Genomic DNA, 26,452 nt, shown 5'->3' with positions numbered 1-26,452 from the left:
ACACAGCAGTTGCTTCGCCAGGCAGGCATCCTGGGCCATAAAAGATAATGGGCAAGTTACTTTGATGTAGTTTCTTATATATAATCTTAAAATGTTAATCTTGGAGCCAGGAAACAGATCTCACATGAAGGGGATAGTGATCTGGTCTTTCTGGCCATCCTTCTTATCATGTTTATTTCTTACCTCTGGGGTTGCCAGATGCTCCCCTTTGTAGTTCTCAACTTATTTACCCCAAAATATTTGCATGCTAATTAGTGATGTAGTGTAACTTTTTCCCCACGTGGGGTTTGATGAAATGCTCAGAGGAAATATGATTGGTTCTTATGAGCACTGTGTAAAAGATTATTTTGCTAATAAAATGGCCTGGTGAGGGGTGTGGGTTACGCACTTTTCTCCGAGAGCTTCGTGTCTTGTTTTTTAATCAGGGTCCAGTCCTTCCTTTGGCCACAGAACGCAACAAGAGGGCACATCCTTAAGATCACAAAAGAGCAGGATTACTTACAGAGAAATTAACTAACTACTCTCCCTGAGGAGATAAAGTCAGCAGGGTGAGGGTCTGGAGCAGCAACTCTCTCCGAAAACGGGACTCATCCTCCGTGTCGCAGGGCTGTGGGGAAAAGCTTTAAATAAATATATTTGGCCATTCACCATTTTATGGAATTGTAGAATTGGAGGGGACCCCAAGGTCATCTAGCCCAACCTCCTGCAATGAGGAATCTCAAGGATCAGGGTCCCCATCAGGGCTTGAAGGACCAGTCCTGGCAGTCTGACCAGATTCATGGTTGTTTTCAGGGACAGCTCAGGCTCCTCCAGGGAGATTCAAAGCACAGATTCTCTAGCAGAGAGATGCAAAGACGGAATCAGGTTGAGATAACTTGCAATCAACAAGCGGAAAGGGAAACAGAAAAAGAAACTTTCCCCAGATGACAAGCAAGCAACAGAGGTGGGGGAGGGGTGGACACTGTCGTTCTTGATCTGTGACTCCTTCCATCCACATTCCAAGGAGGTTTCCACCTCTGAGCATGGACAGAGGGCAACTGGCAGGAAGAACAGAGCTTCTCCACATCCCAGGATCTTGATGGAGCAGCGAAGTCTAACTGATGAGTCCTGCAGGCAGAGAAGAGAGAGACAAGCCCATCACTGTGGGGTGAGGAATGGGGAGAAAGGGGTAGAAGAATCCCTGGCAAGATTGGGGGGACACTCCATAGGGCGGCCATCAGAGATTGTGAACTACAATTCCCATCACCACCAGTTATGGGCCTGGCAGGGGGGGCTCTGAGGAGGGAAGGAGACAGAGGGAGGGAGACTTGGCTGGCTTTGGCAGTGGAGAAGAGGAGCTTCAGAAGAGACCAAGGAGATCTGTCTAGATCAGAAATGGGGAACCACGGACCCTGGACCAAATGTGGCCAAATGCCAGCCTTGCTCTCTTCATGGTCTCTGCTTGACTGTCTCCCAGGTGGGACATTCCCCTGGAGACCCCCTTCCAGGGCATGATATTGGAGTATGTGCATCAGGGGATGGATTTATCCATGGAAAGCCCCTCCCCTCTGTTCTACAAGGAAGCCATGGTGGGGGCTCACCAAGCAGCCAGGAGAAGGGGGTTGGGGGAGGAGGAGGAGAATGGAAGAGCAGAGAGGAAAGTTACCTGCAGGCTGAGGAACAGTTTGCCCTGGGAGAGAGAGAGAGAAAAGAATAGAAAGATTCAGTCAGCACCAGATATCTCCTGAAATAGCTTCTCTGGGAAACCCCCCCCCCCAGATCAAGATGACACACTCCAGGCATAGCTAGGAACTTTCCCCCCCTCGTTCTGTCCTATGGACTTTGAGGGGTGAAAGAAAAGTCTTTGTAGGAAATAAATATTTCCTTCCCACTACAGAAAAGACCCTGGGGAAAAAACTCGCCAACTAATCTCTTTCCCATTACCCAATGCCCCCACCCCACACACCCTCCCATATTCCTTAGGCTGCCTCTTTTGGGGCTCTGCATTGCCCAGTTGTTGATTCTGGGATTTATTTCAGACCCAAGGGAGATGAATTCCGCCTCCTGACTGTAAGTGTCTCAAAGGCCCTTCGCTCAGCAGGGAGAGAGAGCCTTTGAATAATAATAATAATAATAATAATAATAATAATAATAATAATTTATTATTTATACCCCGCCCATCTGGCTGGGCTTCCCCAGCCACTCTGGGCAGCTTCCAACAAAATATTAAAATACAGTAATGCATCAAACATTAAAAGCTTCCCTAAACAGGGCTGCCTTCAGATGAATTCAGATGAAAAGTGCTGGGACCAGGAAGCTGCAAAACCTCTGTGTCCTTACTCTGCTCAAAGGCTTCAGAGCCAGAGATGCTTTTGAATTTCTCCCTTCTATGTTGGAGGTTTAGGTCTTAATCTAGAGATTTAAACCACAGACCATCTCCATAAGAGCTGAGGCTCCATTGGAGACACCAAGAGGGACCTCCTAGGAGTGGAGAAGGAACAGAACCCTCTCCAGAACCTCTGCCTAAGAAGAGGAGGGGAGCCTGGAGCCCAGTCCAGCCCCACACCCAACCCTCCCCCTGGCACCCCACCCTCACCTTTCTTCTTCTTCAGGTAAAGGGCGAGTCCAGTGGCCCCAAAGACCAGCCCCAGCACAATCCCCACAATCCCCGTCCACATCTTGCTCCTGAGTCCGACTGTGGCTCTGAAGAAAGAAAAAGCCATGAGTGAGCAAAGGCAGGCCTGGGATCAGCCCCCTGAGGGGGGAGCAACCCACATAGCCCCCCACGACTGCCCCCCACTCCCAGTAGGAAGGCGTCCTACCCCATTTCACCGTGACGGGACCTTCGAAGCTGGCGTGCTCCACCTGGCAGGTGTAGACGTCTCCACGTTCTGGCTTTGTCTCCAGCATCACCTCAATATGGAAGGTCCAGTCCCCGTTCCGGATGAGGTCCGTGGTCCACACTTTGGGCTCCTCCTTCCCGTTCCTGAACCACTTGATCTCGACCCCACAGGGAAGAAGCGGTTGACGGTGCAAATCAGCAGAGTGTTGTGTGGTGAAGATTCAACGTTGTCTGTGGGGGTGATCTTCACCTGGGGCTGGACTGTGGGAGGGAGGCAAGGGAGATGGGGAAGGAAGGTCAGAGATTTAGGCAGGGAGGGACCTGGAGGCTTCAAGGGAGGGAGGAGAGGCCAGAGTTAACGGGGGAGGGGGCTACCCAGGGTGAAGCCTCTTGAGGGGCGCAACTGAGGCTCCCAGCTTGCAGGGGGGGGGCTTTCTCTGTCCGCAGCCCCCCTGGTGGCTCCAGAGTCTAAAAGCATCTGCTGAGTGATGCTAATCTGCAAGGGGAAACGGGAAAACCTAGAAATCGACCCTCCTTCCCCTTTCCCCCTGACTGTTTTTGGAACTATGTGCAAAAGAGAAATCCTGGAGAAGGTTGCTCTCCACGCAAAGTTGAAAAGGGAAAGTCTTCTTTTTCTTTCTTTCTTCTTTTGCTTCCCTTAAAGTCTCAGAGATGAATTTGAAGTGGTGAAGAGATGAGAACATCTCATCCTGCCCTTTTGGGAACAGAAGCCCTTTGGAGTATGGCTTGCTTGCTTGCTTGCTTGTGTGTTCATTGTGTGTGTGTGTGTGTGTGTGTATTTGGATCTCTGGAAGACAACATACATGTTTACACCACGTGAACACATAGAGAGGGCACTGCTGCCTACAATCAGCTACAAAAACTGAGTCCTCTTTATACTGACAATAAAATACCTGCAGTGAAAGAAACATGATGCTGACATACGAAGCACTTTGTATTTATCCCTTCCTGTAATTTGGGAGGAAAATGTAGCCAATCCACTTTAAATTATTTCATTGCAATGGTTCAGCAGCCAGCAATTTTTGAAGGAATCTTGTGGAGTATTTATTCTTTTATTTTATTCTTTAGAGCCTTAAACTGCCTTTACTACTCAGAAGTCCCACTGAATTCAATGGAGCTTACTCCAAGATAACTGTGTAAAGATTCTGCAGTCTTATACTGCAATCTTCAGCATTTTTTTAATTTTTTCTTTAAAGATATTTATTAAAGTTTCAAAAAAGGTTACAAAATAAAAAAGAAGAAAAAATGAAAAATACAGAAAAATGAAAAACAGTTAAAAGCAGATCAATCTTTTCATATCTTATCTTTCATTTACTTGTTTCCCTGACCACCTCACACCTCCCTTTTTTGTATTCCAGTTCAATTAGTAAATTCAGCAAATCCTTTCCCTCATTTTTATCTTATTCCTCTACCTTGATGTATTAGAACTTTACACTCTCACCTGATAACAATCCATTTTTGCATACTCCTTTATAACATTGCTGCTAGAACCACTTAACTTCATGCCAACATCATTCTAACATTCATTAATTTTGCAGTATTTATGTAAATAGTCTTTAAATTTCTTCCAATCTTCTTCCACCAACTCTTCTCCCTGGTCTCGGATTCTGCCGGTCATTTCCACCAGTTCCATATAGTCCATAACTTTCATCTGCCATTCTTCCAGGTTGGGTAGATCTTGTGTCTTCCAATACTTTGCAATGAGTATTCTTGCTGCTGTTGTAGCATACATAAAAAAAAGTTCTATCCTTCTTTAACACCAATTGGCCGACTATGCCCAGGAGAAAGGCCTCTGGTTTCTTCAGGAAGGTATATTTGAATACCTTTTTCATTTCATTATATATCATCTCCCAGAAAGCCTTAATCTTTGGGCACATCCACCAGAGGTGAAAGAATGTACCTTCATTTTCTTTACATTTCCAGCATTTATTATCGGGCAAATGGTAGATTTTTGCAAGCTTAACTGGTGTCATGTACCACCTGTATATCATTTTCATAATATTCTCTCTTAAGGCATTACATGCCGTAAATTTCATACCTGTGGTCCATAATAATAATAATAATAATAATACATTTTATTTATATCCCGCCCTCCCCAGCCTTAGCCGGGCTCAGGGCGGCTAACAACAATAAAACAGTACAAAAGTACAACATAAACAACACTCTAAAATCATTCATTCTAAAATTAATTAATTCAAGCCACTGGCAGCCATTGGGCCAGAGCTCCACGAAGATTGCCGAAGGAGGGAGTCAGGCTGTGCCCTTGCCAAAGGCCTGGTGGAACAGCTCTGTCTTGCAGGCCCTGCGGAAAGATGTCAAGTCCCGCAGGGCCCTGGTCTCTTGTGACAGAGTGTTCCACCAGATCGGAGCCACAGCCGAAAAGGCCCTGGCTCTCGTTGAGGCCAGCCTAACTTCTCTGTGGCCTGGGACCTTCAAGATGTTTTTATTTGAAGACCGTAAGTTTCTCTGTGGGGCATACCAGGAGAGGCGGTCCCGTAGGTACGAGGGTCCTAAGCCGTATAGGGCTTTAAAGGTTAAAACCAGCACCTTAAACCTGATCCTGTACTCCACCGGGAGCCAGTGCAGCTGGTATAGCACAGGGTGAATGTGATCTCGCAGCGAAGACCTTGTAAGGAGTCTCGCTGCAGCATTCTGCACCCGCTGGAGTTTCTGGGTCAGTCTCAAGGGCAGCCCCACGTAGAGCGAGTTACAATAATCCAGTCTGGAGGTGACCGTCGCGTGGATCACAGTGGCTAGGTCAGGGCGAGAGAGGTAAGGAGCCAACTGCTTAGCTTGGCGGAGATGGAAAAATGCCGCCTTTGTTATAGCTGCAATCTGCGCCTCCATGGAAAGGGAGGTGTCGAAGATTACACCCAAACTCTTAACGGACGGTGCTGGCACTAATTGAACCCCCGCAAGAGATGGGAGTTGCCCCCCCAATCCCATATCATCCCATCCCAGCCACAGTACCTCTGTCTTCGAAGGATTTAGCTTCAACCGGCTCCCACGTAACCATCCAGCCACAGCTTCCAAACATCTGGTCAGTGTGTCTGGGGCCGAGTGAGGATGGCCATCCATCAACAGATAGAGTTGGGTGTCGTCAGCATACTGATGGCAACCCAGCCCAAAACTCCGAACAAGCTGGGCGAGGGGGCGCATAAAGATGTTGAAAAGCATCGGGGAGAGTATCGCACCCACATACCAAGGAATGGCGCGATGACAATTCCCCCCCAAGCGCCACCCTCTGTCCCCGACCAGAGAGAAACGAGCGCAGCCATTGAAGGACTGTGCCCTGGATCCCCACGTCGGCAAGGCGGTGGTCCAGAAGTTCATGATCGACCATGTCGAAAGCTGCTGACAGATCTAGAAGAATCAGCAGCCCCGACCCGCCTCGATCCAGCTGTCTACGAAGATCTTCTGTTAGGGCAACCAGAGCCGTCTCGGTCCCATGACCAGCGCGGAAGCCGGACTGGAATGGATCCAGAGCCGATGTTTCATCCAGAAACCCACCAAGCTGTTCAGCAACCGCTCTCTCAATCACCTTACCCAGGAATGGGAGATTCGAAACCGGGCGGTAATTGGATAGATCTAAAGGATCTAATGATGTTTTCTTTAAGAGCGGGCGCACCACTGCCTCCTTCAATTCCCCTGGGAATGTCCCCGTGACTGTTCCCAGTCAGCCAACATAATGTTATGTCCGACATCTTGTGCCCATTTTATCATAGCAGATTTCACCGTTTCATCCTGAGTATTCCATTTCAACAGCACAAGATTTACCCACCCTGGAAGAGTGGCAGGTGAAGGTGATGGACTATATGGAACTGGCGGAAATGACTGGCAGAATCCGAGACCTGGGAGAAGAGCTGGTGGAAGAAGATTGGAAGAAATTTAAAGACTATCTGCAGAAATATTGTAAAATTAATGAATGTTAAAATGATGTTGGATTGAAAATAAGTGGCATTAGCAACAAAGTTAATAAGAATACGCAAAAATGGATTGATAATATATGAAAATATATAATAATATGTTAAGATTTAGACTTAAGATAAATGGAAGAGGGTAAGGATTTGCTGATTTGATTATGTAAATGGGAATACAAAAAGGGGAGGTGTGAGGAGGTCAACGAAACAAGCAAATGAGTTTAAAGATACTTAAAAATGGATTTGTTTTTAATTTTTCTTTTTATCTTGTAATCTTTATTTCTTAATTCTTGTTTTTTTCTTCTTGTTTTTTCTTTCTTACATGTTTTCTTTCTTTCATTCTGTAAACTTTTGTTTTTTTGTAAAATCTCAATAAATATTAAAAAACAACAACAAAGAAGTGTGACTGGCCCAAGGTCACCCAGCAGCTGCATGTGGAGGAGCGGAGACGCGGACCCGGTTCACCAGATTAAGAGACTACCGCTCTTAACCACTACACCACACTGGCTCTCAGATTGGGCCAGATGCGAATTTAATTAATAATAAATAAATAAACTAAGGCAGATACCCTCCAGATTGCAATACACGAAATGGTTTGTGATGCTTTCGGGGACACGGAAACTGTGTCAGGAGTGGGGCATCAGGAGAGGCCGCTTTATCTCTCTGAAAAGAGGGAGGGCGGGGAGGGGAGAAAGTCCTGTGTCCACCCCACGCCCCCCCCCCATTTAGGGTTCTTCCGGGGGGCCCGTTTCCCATGATGTGCCCCCCCCCGATTCTGGACTCACCGCGCCGGGCCTGGGAGAAGGGATTGAAGATCTCATAGTTGAGCCGGCAGGCATCCACGTTGGACATCATAGCCCGCAGGGCGTCCTTGTCCTGGTTCCATCTCTTGACTTGGGACTCCGCCAGTTCAGCCACAGCCACGAACTTCCCTTGGTCGCTGTCGAAGTAGGCGAGCTCCTGCCGGTCAAAGAAGTCCCTTTGTAGGAAGTGGACACACTGCTTCCCGTTGGAGAAGTGGCACTCGGCCGTCTTCTGGAACAGGAAATGCTCTGCGGATGGAGGGAGAATGAAATGGGGGGGGGGGTGGAGACTTCCAGTTGCCTTAAGGGCGCAGCTCCCACTATAGCAGAGAGTTGCCCCCGCCGGGCAGGAGAGAGATGGTCTGTCTCTCTCTCCCATTTGCTTTCTCATGTCACATGATCCCAGGCGGGGGGGGTGTCATGGGTGTGGGCAGAGAGGGGCAGTTGCTACCCCCACCACAAAATCAATAAACATCAATAAAATACATAGCAAACTGAGGCTCCCCCTCCTAACAAATGTCCTGCCCCCCCCCCCAAACAAAAATCCTGGCTACGTCCATGTCTGGGTTTCTTACTTTTGAGAAGGAGCAGAAGAAAGGTATATCTATTTATGCGTTATGTGGAGTCCTTTATAGAGTGTCACGGAAATTACGGGGGGGGGCACATCTTTAAAGTTAAATATTACAAATATTATGCCTGAATATATCCTTCCAACTTGACAGCTCAGGGAAGTCACCTAGCTTTAAAAATAATATAAAATCATATCCTTTCCCAGTTTCCTCCATTCCAAAGCTATTTTCACCTTGCAAAAGGACTCCAGGAAGTTCTCAGAGGTGACAATTGCTGGGCTCATTCTTAGCCAAAGGAAGCCAAATCTCATCACCTGACTTGCCTCAGGCTCCAGACATGCAAAGGAACTTCTATTGTACTTTTGGGTGGGTACTTAAGACATATTTGTCTATGCTAATCTTTTACCTGAGTCTTGCCCTGCCATGTCTGCTTATGCTAATCTTGTACCAAGGACTTGTCTGGACATGTTTGCCAAGGTTAAGCCCTCCCCTTTGAACTGTGATACGGAAGGAGGAAGGGGGGGGCCAACCATTTCCCTCCATCGCTACCTGAAGGGGCCCGAGGCGATGACCTCTACAGTGCCCAATCCTTCCTGGAACCCTCAGCCCCCACATTGTTGCACAAGCACCACACTATACCCCTGCCTTACTAATAAAGGGCTCTTTCCTATCTCAATCTCTTCCTATGCCTCCCTCTTGCCCTATTCCAAAAGCGAGTTGACCGTATCATACTACGTCCCCATTCAAAATACTGAGCTGCGCCTCAGCCAATCACAGCCATGCATCCATCCTGCAAGACCTAGCTCAGGCAGCTCAGCGAACTCTTGCACGCCTCATTAAAGCTGCTGACAAGCTACTGACGGTCCCCCACAGCGAGAACAATCGAACCGAAACTTCCGACCTCCTAATCCAATCAGGACCTTGTTACAATGTATCCGTTTTGCTCATAAACCTGTCAAAACCTTGTTACAATGTATCCAACTTTGACCGAGGCTACGGAACAGGTTGGGAACCTTCAGAACCTTCCGAAAATCATATAAAATCAACCATAGCCCCGAATTCCTTGCTTTCAGTGTCATTCAACCCAGCTCCCTTTGGACTCCATGATGACACCCTGACCTCCATAATCCCTCAAGCGGCAGGGCACGTACACAGGAACTTCTTAATCCTGTCAGATCGTCCTGCCTAACCCTTCCTCCGGGCAATACCAGGTGGCAGACGATGCATATCAACTGTCCCTTTGTCCAGCCACCACCGGTACTCAAGAAATGTTTACTTATGTATATCCCTCACTCTGCACATTCCCCCTCCCTTGTCTCAAATGCTAATCAGTGTAACCCCACCTCTCTGTAAATATATTCATGACGTGTGTAAAATATTCATGATGTAATCCATGAAACCCAACCTTCCCATAATATATTCATGACGTTTCGCGCACTGTATTCTGGGACTTGGGGGGAACTTTTAAAAGTTTATGTCACCCCATTCTCGGGGTTCAATCTCGTCTTGAACCTGTTGCGCAATAAACTCGGATCTCCGCATCTTGCTCCTTTTCCGGCTGAGCTTATTTCTTCCGCTAGGACCCGCGGACTCAGTCCGACGCACCGGGTGGCTTGGAATTCCACGCCCGGGATTTTTCCGTAACATTTGGCGCCCGAACAGGGACGAGCGGTTCTCCCGTGTTGCTGACCGGGGGCCCTGAATCTTCTGCCGGCTCCGGGCCAGTTTGCCCGAGAAGACCCTCTGGACCTCCGGCCATCCTCCGGGCGGTAATCGAACGTCCCAGGAGTTCAGCCGGGGAGCAAAGGGACATCCAGCCGGCTTCTACGATCCCGGGATCTACAAGGAAGACGCGTGAGTATAGGAAACCCAGTGCACTGGTGGAAAAGGGGGGTGGAAGTCTCCTGGCAACTGAATTCTCTGCCCTTCTCTCTATCGCTCTTTCTCGCCTGTCCCTTGGTCCAAGTGCTGAGAGAGACCGTGGACTGCCGCTCGGCCCGAAAGGGGGGCTCTGAGCTCTATCTCTTTCTCTCAACTTCTCCAGTCAGCCGCACCAATCGAGAGTCCGAAAATAAGACGGAGAGACCCGGCTTGAAAGGACAGCCGACTCCCTGCAACGGGCATCTCGGTTGAAAGCAAGGGATTGGAGTTCTTCTTCCGAACTTCCCGAGCGCCCTTACGGAGGGGGCAGGAAGGGGTCTTGCTTTCCTATCAGTTAATCCCAGCCGCACCGGTCGGGCCACGTAACACGTGTATCGTGCGTGAACCCGCTTCCGATAGCAAGGGGGATTTTCCGTCCGAAACTCTATCAAGGGATCACCCGATCTGGCACCGCACGGCGCGGGCGTTCAGTAGGGTCCCTCTTCCGAGATTTAACGATAGGTAGGAGGTTGCCAGGAGGGGAACCCGAGAAGAGTTGGGTGGAACTTGGCAGAGTGGAGAGGAACCCCTGAGAAGTTGAAGAGTAGGAAAAGAAGGAATAGAGAATAGGCAAGAAGAGCTCTCTAAAAAAACCCGCTAAGAAGTTGCTAGGCAGCGAAACCTTCCCTAAACCCACACCCCTAACGACCCCTTTTCCCCTCTCTTTACCTAGACACGCGTGAATAAAATGGGTACCCAAGCCTCCAAACACGAGAGGGCTCGCTCCGGGAGGAAGGCTTCTAGGAAGCCATCCGAGTCCCAGAGAGACCCCGACTCCCCTCTTGAGTTCGTCATCTCTTACTGGAAATCAATTCCCGGCCACAAATTGTTATCGAGACAAAAATTAGAAGATCTCTGTACACGCACCTGGCCCACTGGAACTGCCTCCGCAAAACCAGAGTTACAGTGGCCAAAGGGGGGCTCCTTTAACGAAGAGCGCCTACAATACCTTAAGAAGTACCTGATGGAAGAAAAACCCCGCCAATTAGAATACCTAGCCACATTTGAGACGGTCAGAGGACTGCTCCAAGCCACTAAAAGAGCCACGACCTACCAACTACCTATCTTAAATCATGGAAGGTCGCCTCCGCCCCCTCCATACGAAGGACACCCAGGGGATGACTCCATGGAACAAACGCTCATTCCATTCTACTATGGGCCAACTATTCAACCCACCCCTAGAGAGGACTCAGACAGTGATGAGAATGTAGAAGACCAAGGGGCGCGTGGGGTTGCGAGCCCGCGGTTAACGAGGCAGCGAGCCAGAGTAATACAAAGCGCCACCTTAGAGAGCTCTAGTCTCCTGTCCTTGAGGCAGCGAGCCAAAGAAATACTAGAGGCCACTTCAGGACACCCTAGCCTCCTTGAAAAATCTAAAGAGAACCCCGAAAAATCTCAAGAGGTCCCAGAAACATCCAAGCAAGCGGATTCAAATCAGGCAGACTCCGCAGCAGTCCAGATGCCCTTAAGGGCCCTGCCGATCCCACCCCTACGACCAGATGGACCCCCTCGAATGGTGTATACCCACCAGCCTTTCTATACGGCTGACCTGGTAAATTGGTCAAATCAAATGCCATCATTAAGAGACGATCCGGATAAATGCCACCGTCAGGTCAGCGCCATTTTTTCGACCCATAAACCGACCTGGCCAGACATTCACGTTCTCTTAAACACCCTCTTCAACGAGGCCGAGAAGGCAGATATTCTGGCAAAGGCAGGAGAGGCAATCGAACTCCCCAACTACCAGGCAGGTCGCCGAGAAGGGTTAGAGCCGCTCACAGCTCAATGCTTACGCACCGAGCCGACGTGGGATTACAATACTACCGACGGCATCTGGTATCTGGACTTATTCAAACGGGCAATCCTAGACGGCATTAAGGCCGCTGGACAACGTACTGTCAACTGGACGAAGGTCCAGTCCGTTTTGCAAGGGGCAAACGAACACCCATCTGATTACTATACTAGGCTAGTCTCAGCCATCAAAACATGGGGGGGAATCGACCCCGAAAAACCCCAACACGAAGTCATAGTCAAAGGCTTCTTTAAAGACCAAGCCTGCCCCGATATAAGGAAGGCCCTGAACTTACAAATAGGGTATGATGGCAAAAGTATCAGTGAAATCCTCTCAATCGCCAAATCTGTATATAATTCACGGGATGAGAGGAAGAAAAGGGACCCCAAACCCGAAACCGAACAGATCCTTGCCCTGAGTATGGACTTAAACTCCGGAAGGGGCAGGGGTTTTAGCCGAGGAAAGGGAATTCGAGGAGGAGGACCTCCCCATTCCCTTAGACCATGGGGACCAGCCACCGGAGCCTGTTATTACTGTCAGGAAGAGGGACACATAAGAAGATTCTGCCCCTACCTCAATAATATAACTTATGCAGCGCCGCATCCAAATCCAACTTACGGATACGGGAACCAACCACCCATCCTTCATAACCCTCCACCAGCCACGGCCACATATCAACCCCAACCGCCTCCGAGTGCATCTACCCAAAACCAAAGACCTCCACCAGGACCAAGGACCCAGATGCCCGCTATAACGCCGTCCACCCACCCGTGGACTAACGCCACGGCACCTCCCTTGCACCCACCTAACCAACCCTTTCCTGATGACCAAGAAACCTATTGACAATTAGGAGGGGATCCCAACCAAACCCTGACCATCTGTCCAGTCCTTACGTTATCCTCTGAAGACCCATTTTGCACGATAGAGATCGATGGCCATCCGTATCAATGTCTATTGGACACAGGAGCCACATACTCTACTTTAACCGATAGCCACCTGAAACCGGGTCCGGAGACCAGAAAAGTTATGGGTCTGGATGGGATACCCCGCACTTGCCCACTATCACGTCCTTCCAAGGTTACCCTCGGACCGCTACTGGCCGAGCATACCTTCCTTCTAACTAGCAGCCCGGTAAACCTTTTGGGAAGGGACCTACTTTGCAAACTGAACGCTACCATTAAGTGCACCAAGGAAGGCATCTACCTACACATGCCCGAAGAATCCATCCCATCCTTCCAAGGAATAGTTGAGGAGGAAAAGACAGACAGACAATTCCCAAACCTACCCCCAGAATTGGAACGAGATTTGCCCTCCTCTTTATGGGGCACCGAATCGACCTCAGTGGGTCTCTTATTATCAGCGACCCCAGTGAAAATTACCTACAGGACTGACTTACCCTTTCCCTGCACAAAACAATATCCCTTACCCAAAGAAGCTATCGAGGGGTTAACTCCTATGATCGAAGACTTCCTCGAGAAGGGAATCCTAGTCCCTTGCGCATCCCCATGCAACACCCCAGTGCTCCCAGTAAAGAAGCCATCGGCAGAGGGGGCACCAGTTAGATATCGTTTTGTGCAAGACTTGAGACTCGTGAACCAATTTGTCATACCTCGACATCCAGTAGTGGGCAACCCGAATTCTTTACTGAACGCCATACCCGCAGAGACTAAGTGGTACACCGCTGCGGACCTCTGTTCCGCCTTCTTTAGCATACCCCTAGACCCGGACAGCCAATTTCTCTTCGCCTTCACCTGGGGACCTAGTCAGCTCACCTGGACTAGATTGCCCCAGGGTTACGTAGAATCGCCCGCCATCTTTTCGGCCATCCTACACCAAGATTTACAAGACATAAATCTCCCAGCTGGCTCCGCCCTTTTACTCTACGTAGATGACCTTCTCCTCTGCTCCATTAGCGAGGAAGCATGTAAAACGGACACTAAGCATCTCTTAACAGAACTGGCTAGAAAGGGACATAAGGTGTCGCCAAAGAAATTACAGTATTGCAAACAAGAAGTTAAATACCTCGGGCACATCCTAGGAATAGGCACCCGAAGCTTGGCAACAGACAGGATAGAGGCGGTCACTAAAATCCCCCTCCCCAAGACTAAGAGACAATTACGGGGATTCTTAGGGATGGCTGGCTTCTGCAGAGCATGGATTGCGGGTTACAGCGAGATCACTAAGCCCCTGTCGGCTATGACCCGTCAAGACCACCCAGACACTCTAGTTTGGGAGGAAGAGGCATACAAGTCCTTTGAACGACTGAAACAAGAACTGAGATCTGCCCCCGCCTTAGGCTTACCTGACTACAGAATTCCTTTCAACTTGTTCGTCCATGAACAAATGGGGGTGGCTTCGGGGGTATTAACTCAGCCTTTCCGAGACCAGGAGAGACCTGTGGCATACTACAGTCTCCAACTAGACACAACCGCAAAGGGGGCGGTAAGCTGTCTACGAGCTATAGCCGCCGCAGCAATCCTCCTGGAGAAGGCTCAAGAGACAGTTCTGGGGCACGAAATCACTATCCATGTGCCCCATTCCGTCTCTACCCTATTAACATTAAAGGGGTGCCATCACTTTTCCAACTCCAGACTAAATAGGTACGAGGCCGTCCTGCTAACACCATCAAATGTCACCATCAAGCGAGTTAACTCCCTCAACCCAGCCACCCTTCTTCCCCTCCCTAATGACGGGACCCCGCACCATGACTGCGCCACCATAGTCCGGCAAGCCGAAAAGCCCAGGGAAGACCTGGACCACCTACCTTTAGACAACCCAGATATAATACTCTACACAGACGGCAGCTCTAAGGTTGTCGAAGGGGAAAGGAAAACAGGGTACGCTGTGGTCACTGATTTTGAAGTCATAGAAGCCAATCCAATAAACCCGCAATACAGCGCCCAGGCTGCAGAGTTAATAGCGCTTATACGTGCCTGTGAGATATGTGAAAACAAACGAGTTACAATCTACACGGATAGCAAATACTGTTTTGGATTGGTGCATACCACCGGCCAAATTTGGTTACAAAGAGGCTTCCTAACAGCTGCTGGTTCAAAAATTTCACACGCTGCCTTAGTAGAGAGACTCTTGACGGCCATTCACCTACCTACCGCGATCGCAGTCGTCCACTGTAAGGCTCACACTCGCGGTAGAGATCCAATTTCAAAGGGGAATAGACGAGCAGATAAAGCAGCCCAGTCAGCCGCACTCCGCCCCCCAAATAACGATTCGGAATTTCAAGCTCCACAAATCCCGCTTAACATAGACACTACACAAATTTACGAGGAAGCACCCGAGGAAGAAAAGACCCTCTGGCGATCTGTGGGCGCAGTCCAACACAATAACGTTTGGGTTCTCCCAGATGGCAGAACCGTCCTTCCAAAGGCATGGGTTCCAAAATTGGTGAGGGTCCTTCATCAACAAACACACTGGGGAAAAGGGAGACTGATAGAACACGTAAAAAGATCCTGGTACGCTCCTGGACTTGCAGTCGCAGCCACAACAGCATCGAAGAACTGCGTTACCTGCAACTCTTATAACCCCAAACGACAACCTAGAACGCCACCAGGGGCTAGACTGTGGGCATTTGTTCCATTCGAGAGCCTACAGCTGGACTTTATCGACCTACCGCTCTGCCAAGGGTTTAAACATGCGCTGATCATAGTGGATAAACTCTCCTCCTGGGTAGAAGGATTCCCTTGTAGAAAACCCACTGCCTCTGTAGTGGCCAGAGCCCTCCTACAGGACATTATCCCTCGGTTCGGAGTGCCCCGTCGCCTCGATAGCGACAGAGGAACACACTTCACAGCTCAAATAGTACAATTAGTGGCCAAAGCCTTACGAATAAAATGGGATCTCCATACTCCCTATCACCCACAATCTTCAGGCCAGGTAGAACGAATGAATCAAGAAATTAAAATCCAATTAGGAAAACTCTGTAGACTCACTGGACTGAAATGGGTGAATGCACTCCCGTTGGTCCTTCATAATATACGGAGCGCACCGACTGGACCATTGAAGTTGTCCCCCTACGAACTTTTATTTGGGAGACCTCCCCCCGTCTATAACACTCAGTTCCCACTCTCAGAACTTGAACTGGGAGAAGCGGAACTTACTAACTATGTCATTCAGCTCCAGACACAGCTACAACGACTCCACCAGTACGCGGCCGTCGAAGGACAAAGTCTACCCATCGACGTGCAAGCCCACTCCTTCAACCCAGGCGACTGGATCCTCGTCAAAGTCTATCAGAAGGAACCCCTCCAACCCGCGTGGGAAGGCCCCTACCAGATACTCCTGACGTCACCAACCGCCGTAAAGTTGGGTGAGAAGAATTCGTGGATCCATCACACGAGGTGTAAGTCCTCACCCCCCCCTCAAGAAGCCGAGGAAAACATCGGGGAGGACTTCACTTTTTCAACTCCACCCACCCCACCAACTTCGTACATTGACGACGACGACGACCAACAGACCGGACCAGATCGGGGTCAGAATCGGGCCCAACAGACCGGACCAGATCGGGGTCAGAATCGGGCCCAACAGACCGGACCAGATCGGGGTCAGAATCGGGCCCAACAGACCGGACCAGATCGGGGTCAGAATCGGGCCCAACAGACCGGACCAGAGCCCACCTCAACCAATTGGACATCCGAGATCGTCCCCGATCCCAATACCATCCGAATACGCTTGAAACGCACTGACAGCGCGCTTTGACAGCTCCTCTGACAGCTCCACTGACAGCGCGCTTTGACAGCTCCTCTGACAGCTCCACTGACAGCGCGCTTTGACAGCTCCTCTGACAGCTCCACTGACAGCGCGCTTTGACAGCTCCTCTGACAGCTCCACTGACAGCGCACTTTGACAGCTTCTTTGACAGTTCTTCTAACAGCACATTCCCACAGCCTTCCGACCTCCTCATTCTCCAATGCTTTGCCTTTCCCGGACCCTAACCATGAACTTCTTCATTTTCCTTGCCTACCAGACTTTGACCTACTCCTCACCCATGCCAACTGATCACTGCACCGGCTTACCCACGGATTACCACTTCCTGGACTATCACCGACTCGAGACGGGTGGGAAGTCGAACCCCAACCGAATGGGGGACTTTGACTTTTGCCTCCCCGAGTCCCGGACATTACTACGACATTCCCTCGTACCCCAGCTGACTGACAACGAGTATTGGGAACTTTTCATCCGAGACCAAACCCTACACCGGATCGGGTCAGCCGCAGTCACCCTCGACCACTCCTACTACCGCCTCACCTGCAAGAACGGGACCCATTTCCTATTCGGCAACGGGGAACTCTTGAGGAGCCCAAATTGGACCGAAATCGAGAAAGGGGGGGCCGCACCAGCCTACACTGACGCAACGAGCCCCTCCGACAACCTGATTTTCGGGTTCCAATGTCTCCTCATGACCCCGGAGCTCCGAAAGCCGCAACTACAAGGACTTTGTCTAAGGAATTTTTGCTGCCTTTGGAACCTCGGAATTACCCACGATTGGAGAGGAGCAGAATACCTTGAGGGCTGGTACCATCCAGCACATCCCTCACGCTCCCCCACGTGGGATAACGCGGGACCTTTACGATGTGGGGGCATAGCCAAAGACAGGCGCCTCTTAAATACCACCGACCCCCTTCATCCCCTCGGCACAGCACCACGAAAACTCGGCGTAAACCCTTCCTCCCCAGGAGAGGATCTCCTTTCCTCCTGGGAACAGAACTCTTACATTAAACTCCTCGGCCAGGTGGCCAGGGAGGCACCCTACCCTGAATGCTGGATCTGCGCCCATGCTCCCAGCCACCTCCAACAGAGCCTTCCCCTTGTTCCGGTCCCGGTCACCATACAACAGTTCCGATCAGGGGACGTCACCTCCTGGAATCTGACTGCGTTGAACTTGACCCACCAATATCTTTACCTCACCGGTCCGACAAAAGGCCCGCTTTGCCGCACCTTCACCGGGGAAGGCACCTTCATCGGCTCCAGCACCTGTACGTCCAATTTAGAGCTTTTGTCCACCGGCCATGTCACCATCACGGACATGACGGGATCCCGGACCTTTCCAAACCTTACCCTCGCTTGGGCCACGGTCATCGACCACCCTCCAACCTGGCAGCCCCAACCCACCGACGCCATGTTACTGCAAGCCTTCGCCTCAGGAAGAATGGAGTCATACCTCAGTGGTTTGTTCTGGGTATGCGGTCATCGTGCATATACCTGGGTGAGCCCCCATATGTCCGGGTCCTGTTTCGTCGGGTACATCGTTCCCGGCATAAGGATAGTACCACACCTGCCCCCTGGGAGGCAGAGGAATAAACGGGAGGAAAAACAACTGTCTGACTTATCCGATGTTGCTGCCAACGGAGAGACCGTGGGTCGAGCACTCTTTCCTGCCTACGGGGCAGGATCCAACCACGTCGACATCCTCCGGCTCACCGATATCCTCCTCAAGTTCATGCAGGAGGCAACCGAGATCACGGACTCCCTGATGTCGGAACTGTCTGAGGTGAGACAGCTCAGCTTACAGACGAGGATCGCTACGGACTTTCTACTGTCCAGTCAAGGAGGAACCTGCGCTTTAATAGGTACCGAGTGTTGCACCTACGTAACAGACCAGTCTCTAAACATTACGGGACACTTGAATAACATCCATGAGTTAGCAGGGAGGTTACATGACATACAACACGAGGGACTGTCTGACGTTGACTTGTGGGGATGGCTACCAAAGCTGGGGTGGCTCCGACAATTGATTAAGGTCATATTACTCACAACTCTTACGGTTGCCTTTTGCATTTCTGTCCTTTGCTGTGCCATACATTGTGTCTCCCCTTGCTGCTCTCTCCTCCGCCTCCCGACTCAATCTGCTTCTTTTCCCCTTCGAGCCTATTCCCGCTCCCATAACGCCCCGGTCTTCCCCGAATACGTACAAATGAGACACCTGGGGGAAGGGGAGTATGAAATCACAGGGGTATAGGGTGCGGAGAAAGGATTTGCAAGTTCTAACAGAACTTTAATGCAAATCTATCTCCGAATGGGGGACTGATACGGAAGGAGGAAGGGGGGGGGCCAACCATTTCCCTCCATCGCTACCTGAAGGGGCCCGAGGCGATGACCTCTACAGTGCCCAATCCTTCCTGGAACCCTCAGCCCCCACATTGTTGCACAAGCACCACACTATACCCCTGCCTTACTAATAAAGGGCTCTTTCCTATCTCAATCTCTTCCTATGCCTCCCTCTTGCCCTATTCCAAAAGCGAGTTGACCGTATCATACTACGTCCCCATTCAAAATACTGAGCTGCGCCTCAGCCAATCACAGCCATGCATCCATCCTGCAAGACCTAGCTCAGGCAGCTCAGCGAACTCTTGCACGCCTCATTAAAGCTGCTGACAAGCTACTGACGGTCCCCCACAGCGAGAACAATCGAACCGAAACTTCCGACCTCCTAATCCAATCAGGACCTTGTTACAATGTATCCGTTTTGCTCATAAACCTGTCAAAACCTTGTTACAATGTATCCAACTTTGACCGAGGCTACGGAACAGGTTGGGAACCTTCAGAACCTTCCGAAAATCATATAAAATCAACCATAGCCCCGAATTCCTTGCTTTCAGTGTCATTCAACCCAGCTCCCTTTGGACTCCATGATGACACCCTGACCTCCATAATCCCTCAAGCGGCAGGGCACGTACACAGGAACTTCTTAATCCTGTCAGATCGTCCTGCCTAACCCTTCCTCCGGGCAATACCAGGTGGCAGACGATGCATATCAACTGTCCCTTTGTCCAGCCACCACCGGTACTCAAGAAATGTTTACTTATGTATATCCCTCACTCTGCACATTCCCCCTCCCTTGTCTCAAATGCTAATCAGTGTAACCCCACCTCTCTGTAAATATATTCATGACGTGTGTAAAATATTCATGATGTAATCCATGAAACCCAACCTTCCCATAATATATTCATGACGTTTCGCGCACTGTATTCTGGGACTTGGGGGGAACTTTTAAAAGTTTATGTCACCCCATTCTCGGGGTTCAATCTCGTCTTGAACCTGTTGCGCAATAAACTCGGATCTCCGCATCTTGCTCCTTTTCCGGCTGAGCTTATTTCTTCCGCTAGGACCCGCGGACTCAGTCCGACGCACCGGGTGGCTTGGAATTCCACGCCCGGGATTTTTCCGTAACAACTGTATTCTGGGATGTAGTGGGAAAGTTTTAAAAGTCTTTGTCACCCCATCCTTGGGGTTCAAATTTGCTCTTTGAACCTATTGCGCAATAAACTTTGGTCTACAGCTATTTGCTCCAGTTGGCTGGACTCCTTCCTTTATTCCGCAGGGACCCGCAGGCTCTGCCTGACAAGCTGGGTGACTGATCAGCCTCACCCCCAAATTTTTCCCTAACAGGCTGAACAGGGAGACCCCCCTCCCCTCCACCCAAAGGAAAGGGATAGAGCGACAGCGACACGCCGTTGTGCAGAGGGAGGCACAACCTCCAAGACCCTGGAACCCATGGGCATAGCCAGGATTTATGTTGGGCGGGGGGGAGACAGAACCGAGCTATCTTCTTTATTTAATTTATTTATTGGTTGGGGGGAAGCTGCTCCCTACCCCAATGGCTATACCTATGCATATCTCCAGGTTTTTTAAAAAACGTAAACCCCCTTCCCTCATTTTATTGCCCCCCAGCTGGAAGAGAAAATGTTGGGGGTGGGAGAGAGACCAGGAAAAGGGCGAGATGCTGAGGAGGGTTGGGGACACTTCTCTGCTCTGCATGGGGCTTCACTTCCCCCTCCCTCCCACGAGACCCCCCTCCGGCTGCGAGACACCCGGTTTCACTTTCCCTTTCCCTGCCAGAGCGCAGGAAGCGACGCCTGTCTACGCAGGAGCCCATTTCAGCACCCAGAAGACCCCAAGGGGGGGCGGGAGAGGGGACCTGCCACGATGGGGTGGAGTTCAGGGTCCCCAGAGCAGGGAGCCATTTGCCCCACATTTCGCTGCTGGTTTCATGGGCGTAGCCAAGGGGGACAGGGAAGGGCAGCTGCCCCTCCATCAATAAAAATCAATAAAAATACAAAGCAAACTGAGGTTGGCCCTCCTAACAAAAGTCCTGCCCCCCCAACAAAAATCCTGGCTATGCCCATGCCTGTGTTAGCAGCAGAAGAAAGGTATATTTATGCGTTATGTGGAGTCATTTATAGAGTTAAAAATTGGTTATGAGATCTCTTGGAAATGATGGGAGATAAATGGACTAATAATGATGAGGATAATTTTGAGAGGCAGGTGAAGAAGAGCTCAGGGCCAGATTCACTGCGCTCCCCCCTCCTGCCCCCCAAAAGTCCCCTAGGGCTGCCTGCCATCAGCTGTCCTGCACGAAGACTATGTAATGTGTGAATACTGTGGTTTTATTAAAATTCAATTGAATGTTACTTGTAAGCTGCTGGGGTAAGATTTTAATCCTGAAAGGTCGGATATAATTAATTGCAATAAATAAATGCTCTCTCCTTCCCAGTCCCAGAAGCCTGAGCTGCTCTTTTCCAGTGGGGGGAGTGTTTCCCCTTCCCTCCTGCCCCTTTGCCCCCAGTGTCCTGGAAGAAGCAAAGGTCCCCCGTGGGGAAGCAAGGATTCTTCAGGATCAACTTCCCTGAACTAAACCATGTTGATCAGATACCTGATTAACTTCTTTTAAAGCAACTACTCTAGTCCTAACTTTAAAAAGGAAAGTGTAATGCTGGTGGTCCGCAAAAGAGGTTCAAAGACTCTCTCAAGGCACATCTTAACTGGGAAACACTGGCCTGCGAGTGCCCCAATTGGAGAACAGCCTTTACCAAAGAGAGCCAGTGTGTTGTAGTGGTTAAGAGCAATAGTCTCGTAATCTGGGGAACCGGGTTCGCGTCTCCGCTCCTCCACATGCAGCTGCTGGGTGACCTTGGGCCAGTCACCCTTCTCTGAAGTCTCTCAGCCTCACTCACCTCACAGAGTAGATAGGTAGCCGTGTTGGTCTGCCATAGTCAAAATAAAAAAATTCCTTCCAGTAGCACCTTAAAGACCAACTAAGTTAGTTCTTGGTATGAGCTTTCGTGTGCATGCACACTTCTTCAGAAGTATCTGAAGAAGTGTATCTGTATCTGTATATGTATGTGTATATGTATCTGTATATGTATGTGTATATGTATCTGTATATGTATGTGTATCTGAAGAAGTGTGCATGCACACGAAAGCTCATACCAAGAACTAACTTAGTTGGTCTTTAAGGTGCTACTGGAAGGAATTTTTTTATTTTCACCTCACAGAGTGTTTGTTGTGGGGAAGGAAGGGAAAGAAGAATGTTAGCCGCTTTGAGACTCCTTAAAGGGAGTGAAAGGCGGGATATCAAATCCAAACTCTTCTTCTTTATCTTCAAAGGCATCATGGGCTTTGAAGACACTCGAACTCAGGACACAAGGGAGAAACGAGCTAAGAGGAAGGCACGCCTGGCAAACCCTCAAGGGATCAACTCCCACCTGGAAACCAATGTCCCCACCGAGGAAGGACGTGGGGATCCAGAATTGGCCTCCACAGTCACTTACGGACTCCCTGCTAAGATCGTGGAAGACAATCCAGGAGGGATCGTCAAAGGAGCCCCACCGATGGGGGTCCCGCTAAGCGGAGTTGTTTCTTCCTTCTCTCCCCATTGCAGAATCTTGGCTCACCTGGAGGCGCCTCCACGCCCAGCCCCTCCGAAGCGGAGACCACCAGCGCCCCATCGCCAGCAGGAGCCCCCCAAAGGCCAAAAGCGCAGCGCCGGAGCCCCCCATCCTTCTCTCTTCTTCGCCCCCAAATGGGACTTTCTCCGCTCAGCCCCGGGGGAAACTCCTGCCCAAGCCCCGCCCACTCCACCTCTCCGCCCCGCGAGCGTCCAATCCGCCTCCGAGCCGAGGCAGCGTCATCGGTCGCCAGGCAGGGAACTCCTGGAAAGAGCATTCTCAAGGGCTCTCTCTGCTCTCGCTCGACCTGCAAGTTCCTCTTCGCCTTCGCAGCTTCTGCTGATCTCGCCATTGTTGTTGCGTCGCGGGTGAATCAAGATCTTCCCCAGAAAACCTTTGAGGGGATATAAAGCTTAACAAGAATCTGTCAGTTCCATCCAAAACTTTATTCTGGCAGCAAAAAGGGGAAATTTCAGACTCAGGCTTCAAAACAGGGAGATGCGCTTTTCTTCTGCTGCGTTTTAAGCCGCTAAACTTCGTTCCTTCAATGTATCCGGAACGAGGAAGGAAGTTTCAAGGGAGGAATAACTGTCTGCTGAGGGAGGGGGCTCCCCCTCTTCGCCCCCCAGCCTGCATCCCCAGGAGACCTGGCAGCCCCCCAGTAAGGAGACCCCCCTCCCCCCAATAAAAGCCCCCTCCAGCCCCCAGCTCCCCTTTGCAAGAAAGTTCACTGGCGCTTGTGTCTGAGGAGCCCTATGCACAAACAGACAGGGGAGAGAACCCGCAGCACATTCTCTGGTGGAGACCCCTCCCGTCTTGGGGAGATCCACCCCCCCCCCAATATTAGCTGCCCTTTCCCTGCTGCTGTTTTCGCTCGGTCTCCGGCTGAGGCTCCTGCCTGGGGAGCAGTGGCGTAGCGTGGGTTGTCAGCACCCGGGGCAAGGCAAGTAATTTGCGCCCCCTAACCCGTGGATTTGCGCCCCCTAACCCGTGGATTTGCCCTAACCCCAGATGTTGCGCCCGGTGCGGCCGGCCCCCCCTGCACCCCCCACGCTACGCCACTGCTGGGGAGGGTCCCCGTCTCTGGAGGGGCTTCCTGAGCTTCTCCCTCCTGCCCAGGGATCTTATAAAGCGTCAGAGAAAGGGATCCCTGAAAATCAGCTCCCCCCCCCCGTCTTCCTTCCTGGCAGCTTCATCCTCTCCCTCGAACCCCCAGAAGTCCCAGGCTAGATTCTGTTTTCAACGCTGCTGCTGCTGCTGCGTTGTCTCAAGTCCAGCCATGAGGAAGGAGAAGAGGAAATACAATTTACATCAAAATCTATTAATTTATCTTGGCGACTTCCCATTGTGGTGTCAGAAATTATTATTGATCCTGTTTTTATATAAAATAACCAGCTATATTCACTTCTGTATAACTGTGCTTGCTTAAATGTCTCTGCTTCTCTGCTGGAGAATCTATCAAGTGTTATGCTAAAGAAAGGTAGTTGGCAGTCCATCAATCTGGTCTTTTGAAGTTGAATCTCTTCCTTTGTCTATTTGGTAAAGGTAAAGGGATCCCTGACCATTAGGTCCAGTCGTGGCCAACTCTAGGATTGTGGCGCTCATCTCGCTTTACTGGCTGAGGGAGGCAGCATACAGCTTCCGGTCATGTGGCCAGCATGACTAAGCCACTTCTGGCGAACCAGAGCAGCGCACGGAAACACCGTTTACCTTCCCGCCGGAGCGGTACCTATTTATCTACTTGCACTTTGACATGCTTTCGAACTGCTAGGTTGGCAGGAGCAGGGACTGAGCAACGGGAGCTCACCCCATCGCAGGGATTCGAACCGCCGACCTTCTGATCGGCGAGTCCTAGGCTCTGTGGTTTAACCCACAGCGCCACCCGCGTCCCCTGTCTATTTGTTAGGGACTCGTTAGCTACCTCTTATCAGTTTACCAGGGATGTGTTAGGGAGTCATTTTATTGCTCAAGACCTTTAGATAGCCAAGAGTGAAAGATTTACAATACAAGATAACAAGGAGAATTAGCAGATGCTGGGTTTAAGACAGTGTTGTTGTCGTTGTTGTTGTTTAGTCGTGTCCGCCTCTTCGTGACCCCATGGACCAGAGCACACCAGGCACTTCTGTCTTCCACTGCCTCCCACAGTTTGGTCAAACTCAAATACCTCTTGAATATTAAAAGACACACACCTTGCCCTTAAATTACTAATTTAAATGTACGTGGGATGTATGTGACTGTGTGTAACGGTGGGGGCACATATCAAGGAGTATGGTGTGAAAGAGGCATTCAAGGAAGTCTGTCCGCTGAAAGTTCTTAAACCAATAGGAATTAGGGGAGGTAGAAAGGAGGAGTAAGGAGAATGAATGTTTAAAAGCATGTTACCAAGAGTCTGCCGGGACGGCCAACTTTTCTCTGTACTTTTATTCAGTTGAATAAAACAAAGTATATACAGGGCTCTTATTGGCATCAGCAGTGCCTGAGACAATTTAAGCTTTGATTAGCAAACCCAACACCATCCTTACATCTGTGCTGGTCTAATTCTCTCTCTTCCCTGCTGCCTATCTAACCTCTTAAGCTAAAATCCTATATTACAGTCTGGTGTATTTTCTTTCCATTCATAAGTCTGTTACCGGAAAAATCCGAGGGCTCCCTTGGACAAAAAGTAAAGACACCAACCAGAGTAAATTGAAGCAAATCAGCAGCCTGTAGGCTTGGTCTTTATTGAAGAAAGACTGTCGCGACAGGGTGTTCCCCTCACTTGCAGGTGAGAGGAAAGACAAAGAAAAATAGTGTGCAAGGTCTTATAAAAACTTTTGAAATTCCCCTCCTCTAGGTCAAGCCCACCCCCAGAAACATCATGCATACATTACAGAAAGGAGGGGTTGAGGGAGGAGTTGGTGGTAACCTGAGTGTCTTGTCACCTGGCTGGTTCCTCCCCCCTCCCCCTGAGTCACTTCAGGAGACAAAGGGGAGTTTGCAGTTTCCTGCCCCCAGAGGGAAGATCTGATCATTGTCCTTTGTTTCAGTCTGTGCTGAATCCACTCCCATATGCAAGTTCTTTGTGATCTTGATTGTCTTCTGTCTGGGATCATCAGGGTTGGCATAGCAACTGGGCAGGGCTCCTGTGGATGTGCTGGGATGGTGAAGGGATTATGGCTGACCAGAACCAAGCCACCCTGTTACGGAAAATTCCGGGTGCGGAGTTACCCTTGCCACCCGGCTCGTCGGACGAAGTCCGCGGGTCCTAGCGGAAGAAATGAGCTCAGCCGGAGACAGGAGCAATAAACGGAGATCCAAAGTTTATTGTGCAACAAGTTCAAAATGGCATTGAACCCCGAGAATGGGGCGACATAAACTTTTAAAAGTTCCCTCCAAGTCCCAGAATACAGTGCAACAAAACGTCATGAATACATTAAAAGAAGGTTGGGTTTTACAGGTTACATCATGAATACATTACAGGAAGGTGGGATTACATGGATTAGCATTTTAGGAAGGGAGGGGGGAAATATGCAGAGTAAGAGATATGCACAGATAAACGCAGATAAACGTTTCCCTGAGTACAGGTGATGGCAAGACAATGGCGCAGATATGCATCGTCTGCCACCTGGCATTGCCCGGAGGAAGGGTTCGGCAGAACGATCTGACAGGATTAAGGTCTTCCTGAGTACGTGACCTGCCGCTCAGGGGATCATGGAGGTAGGGGCAGCATCATGGAGTCCAGAGGGAGCCGAGTAGAATGACGTCAAGATGGAGGAAATTAGAGCTTTGGTTGATTTTATATTAATTTCCAAAGTTTCGGCACTTTGCCGGTCAAGTGTATGTTGAATATCAGAAGCGGAAACAAAATGGATACATTGTAACAAGACTTTGACAGTTTTACGAGGTCGCTGGTTTCGGTTCCATTGTTCTCGCAGCAGGGGGCTG

General features: G+C 50.0%; 1 protein-coding gene and 1 pseudogene across 2 annotated transcripts; one reads left to right on the top strand and one right to left on the bottom strand.

The window, feature by feature from the left end:
* Nucleotides 1-635: 635 nt before the first annotated feature.
* On the bottom strand, nt 636-22,839 carry LOC308581044 (H-2 class II histocompatibility antigen, E-S beta chain-like; annotated as a pseudogene). The gene is made up of 6 exons (XR_014013377.1): nt 22,535-22,839; nt 7,548-7,814; nt 2,802-3,082; nt 2,576-2,682; nt 1,646-1,669; nt 636-1,107 (listed from the first exon to the last, which is right to left on the bottom strand). The product of XR_014013377.1 is annotated as an H-2 class II histocompatibility antigen, E-S beta chain-like (transcript).
* Nucleotides 8,641-13,124, top strand: LOC308580576 (uncharacterized protein). Its single transcript, XM_081182429.1, has 2 exons — nt 8,641-8,713; nt 10,219-13,124. The coding sequence occupies exon 2, from the start codon at nt 10,743-10,745 to the stop codon at nt 12,687-12,689; it is 1,947 nt and encodes a 648-aa protein (XP_081038555.1). The 5' UTR covers nt 8,641-8,713; nt 10,219-10,742; the 3' UTR covers nt 12,690-13,124.
* Nucleotides 22,840-26,452: the final 3,613 nt, after the last annotated feature.

This window comes from Podarcis bocagei (assembly GCF_964188305.1).
Source record: "Podarcis bocagei genome assembly, chromosome: 2".
Classification (NCBI taxonomy): Eukaryota; Metazoa; Chordata; class Lepidosauria; order Squamata; family Lacertidae; genus Podarcis; species Podarcis bocagei.
This window is presented reverse-complemented; position numbering and strand designations above follow the sequence as displayed.

Excerpts from the sequence above, each read along its gene's own strand:
- LOC308580576 (XM_081182429.1), top strand. The coding sequence starts at position 10,743 with ATGGGTACCCAAGCCTCCAAACACGAGAGGGCTCGCTCCGGGAGGAAG.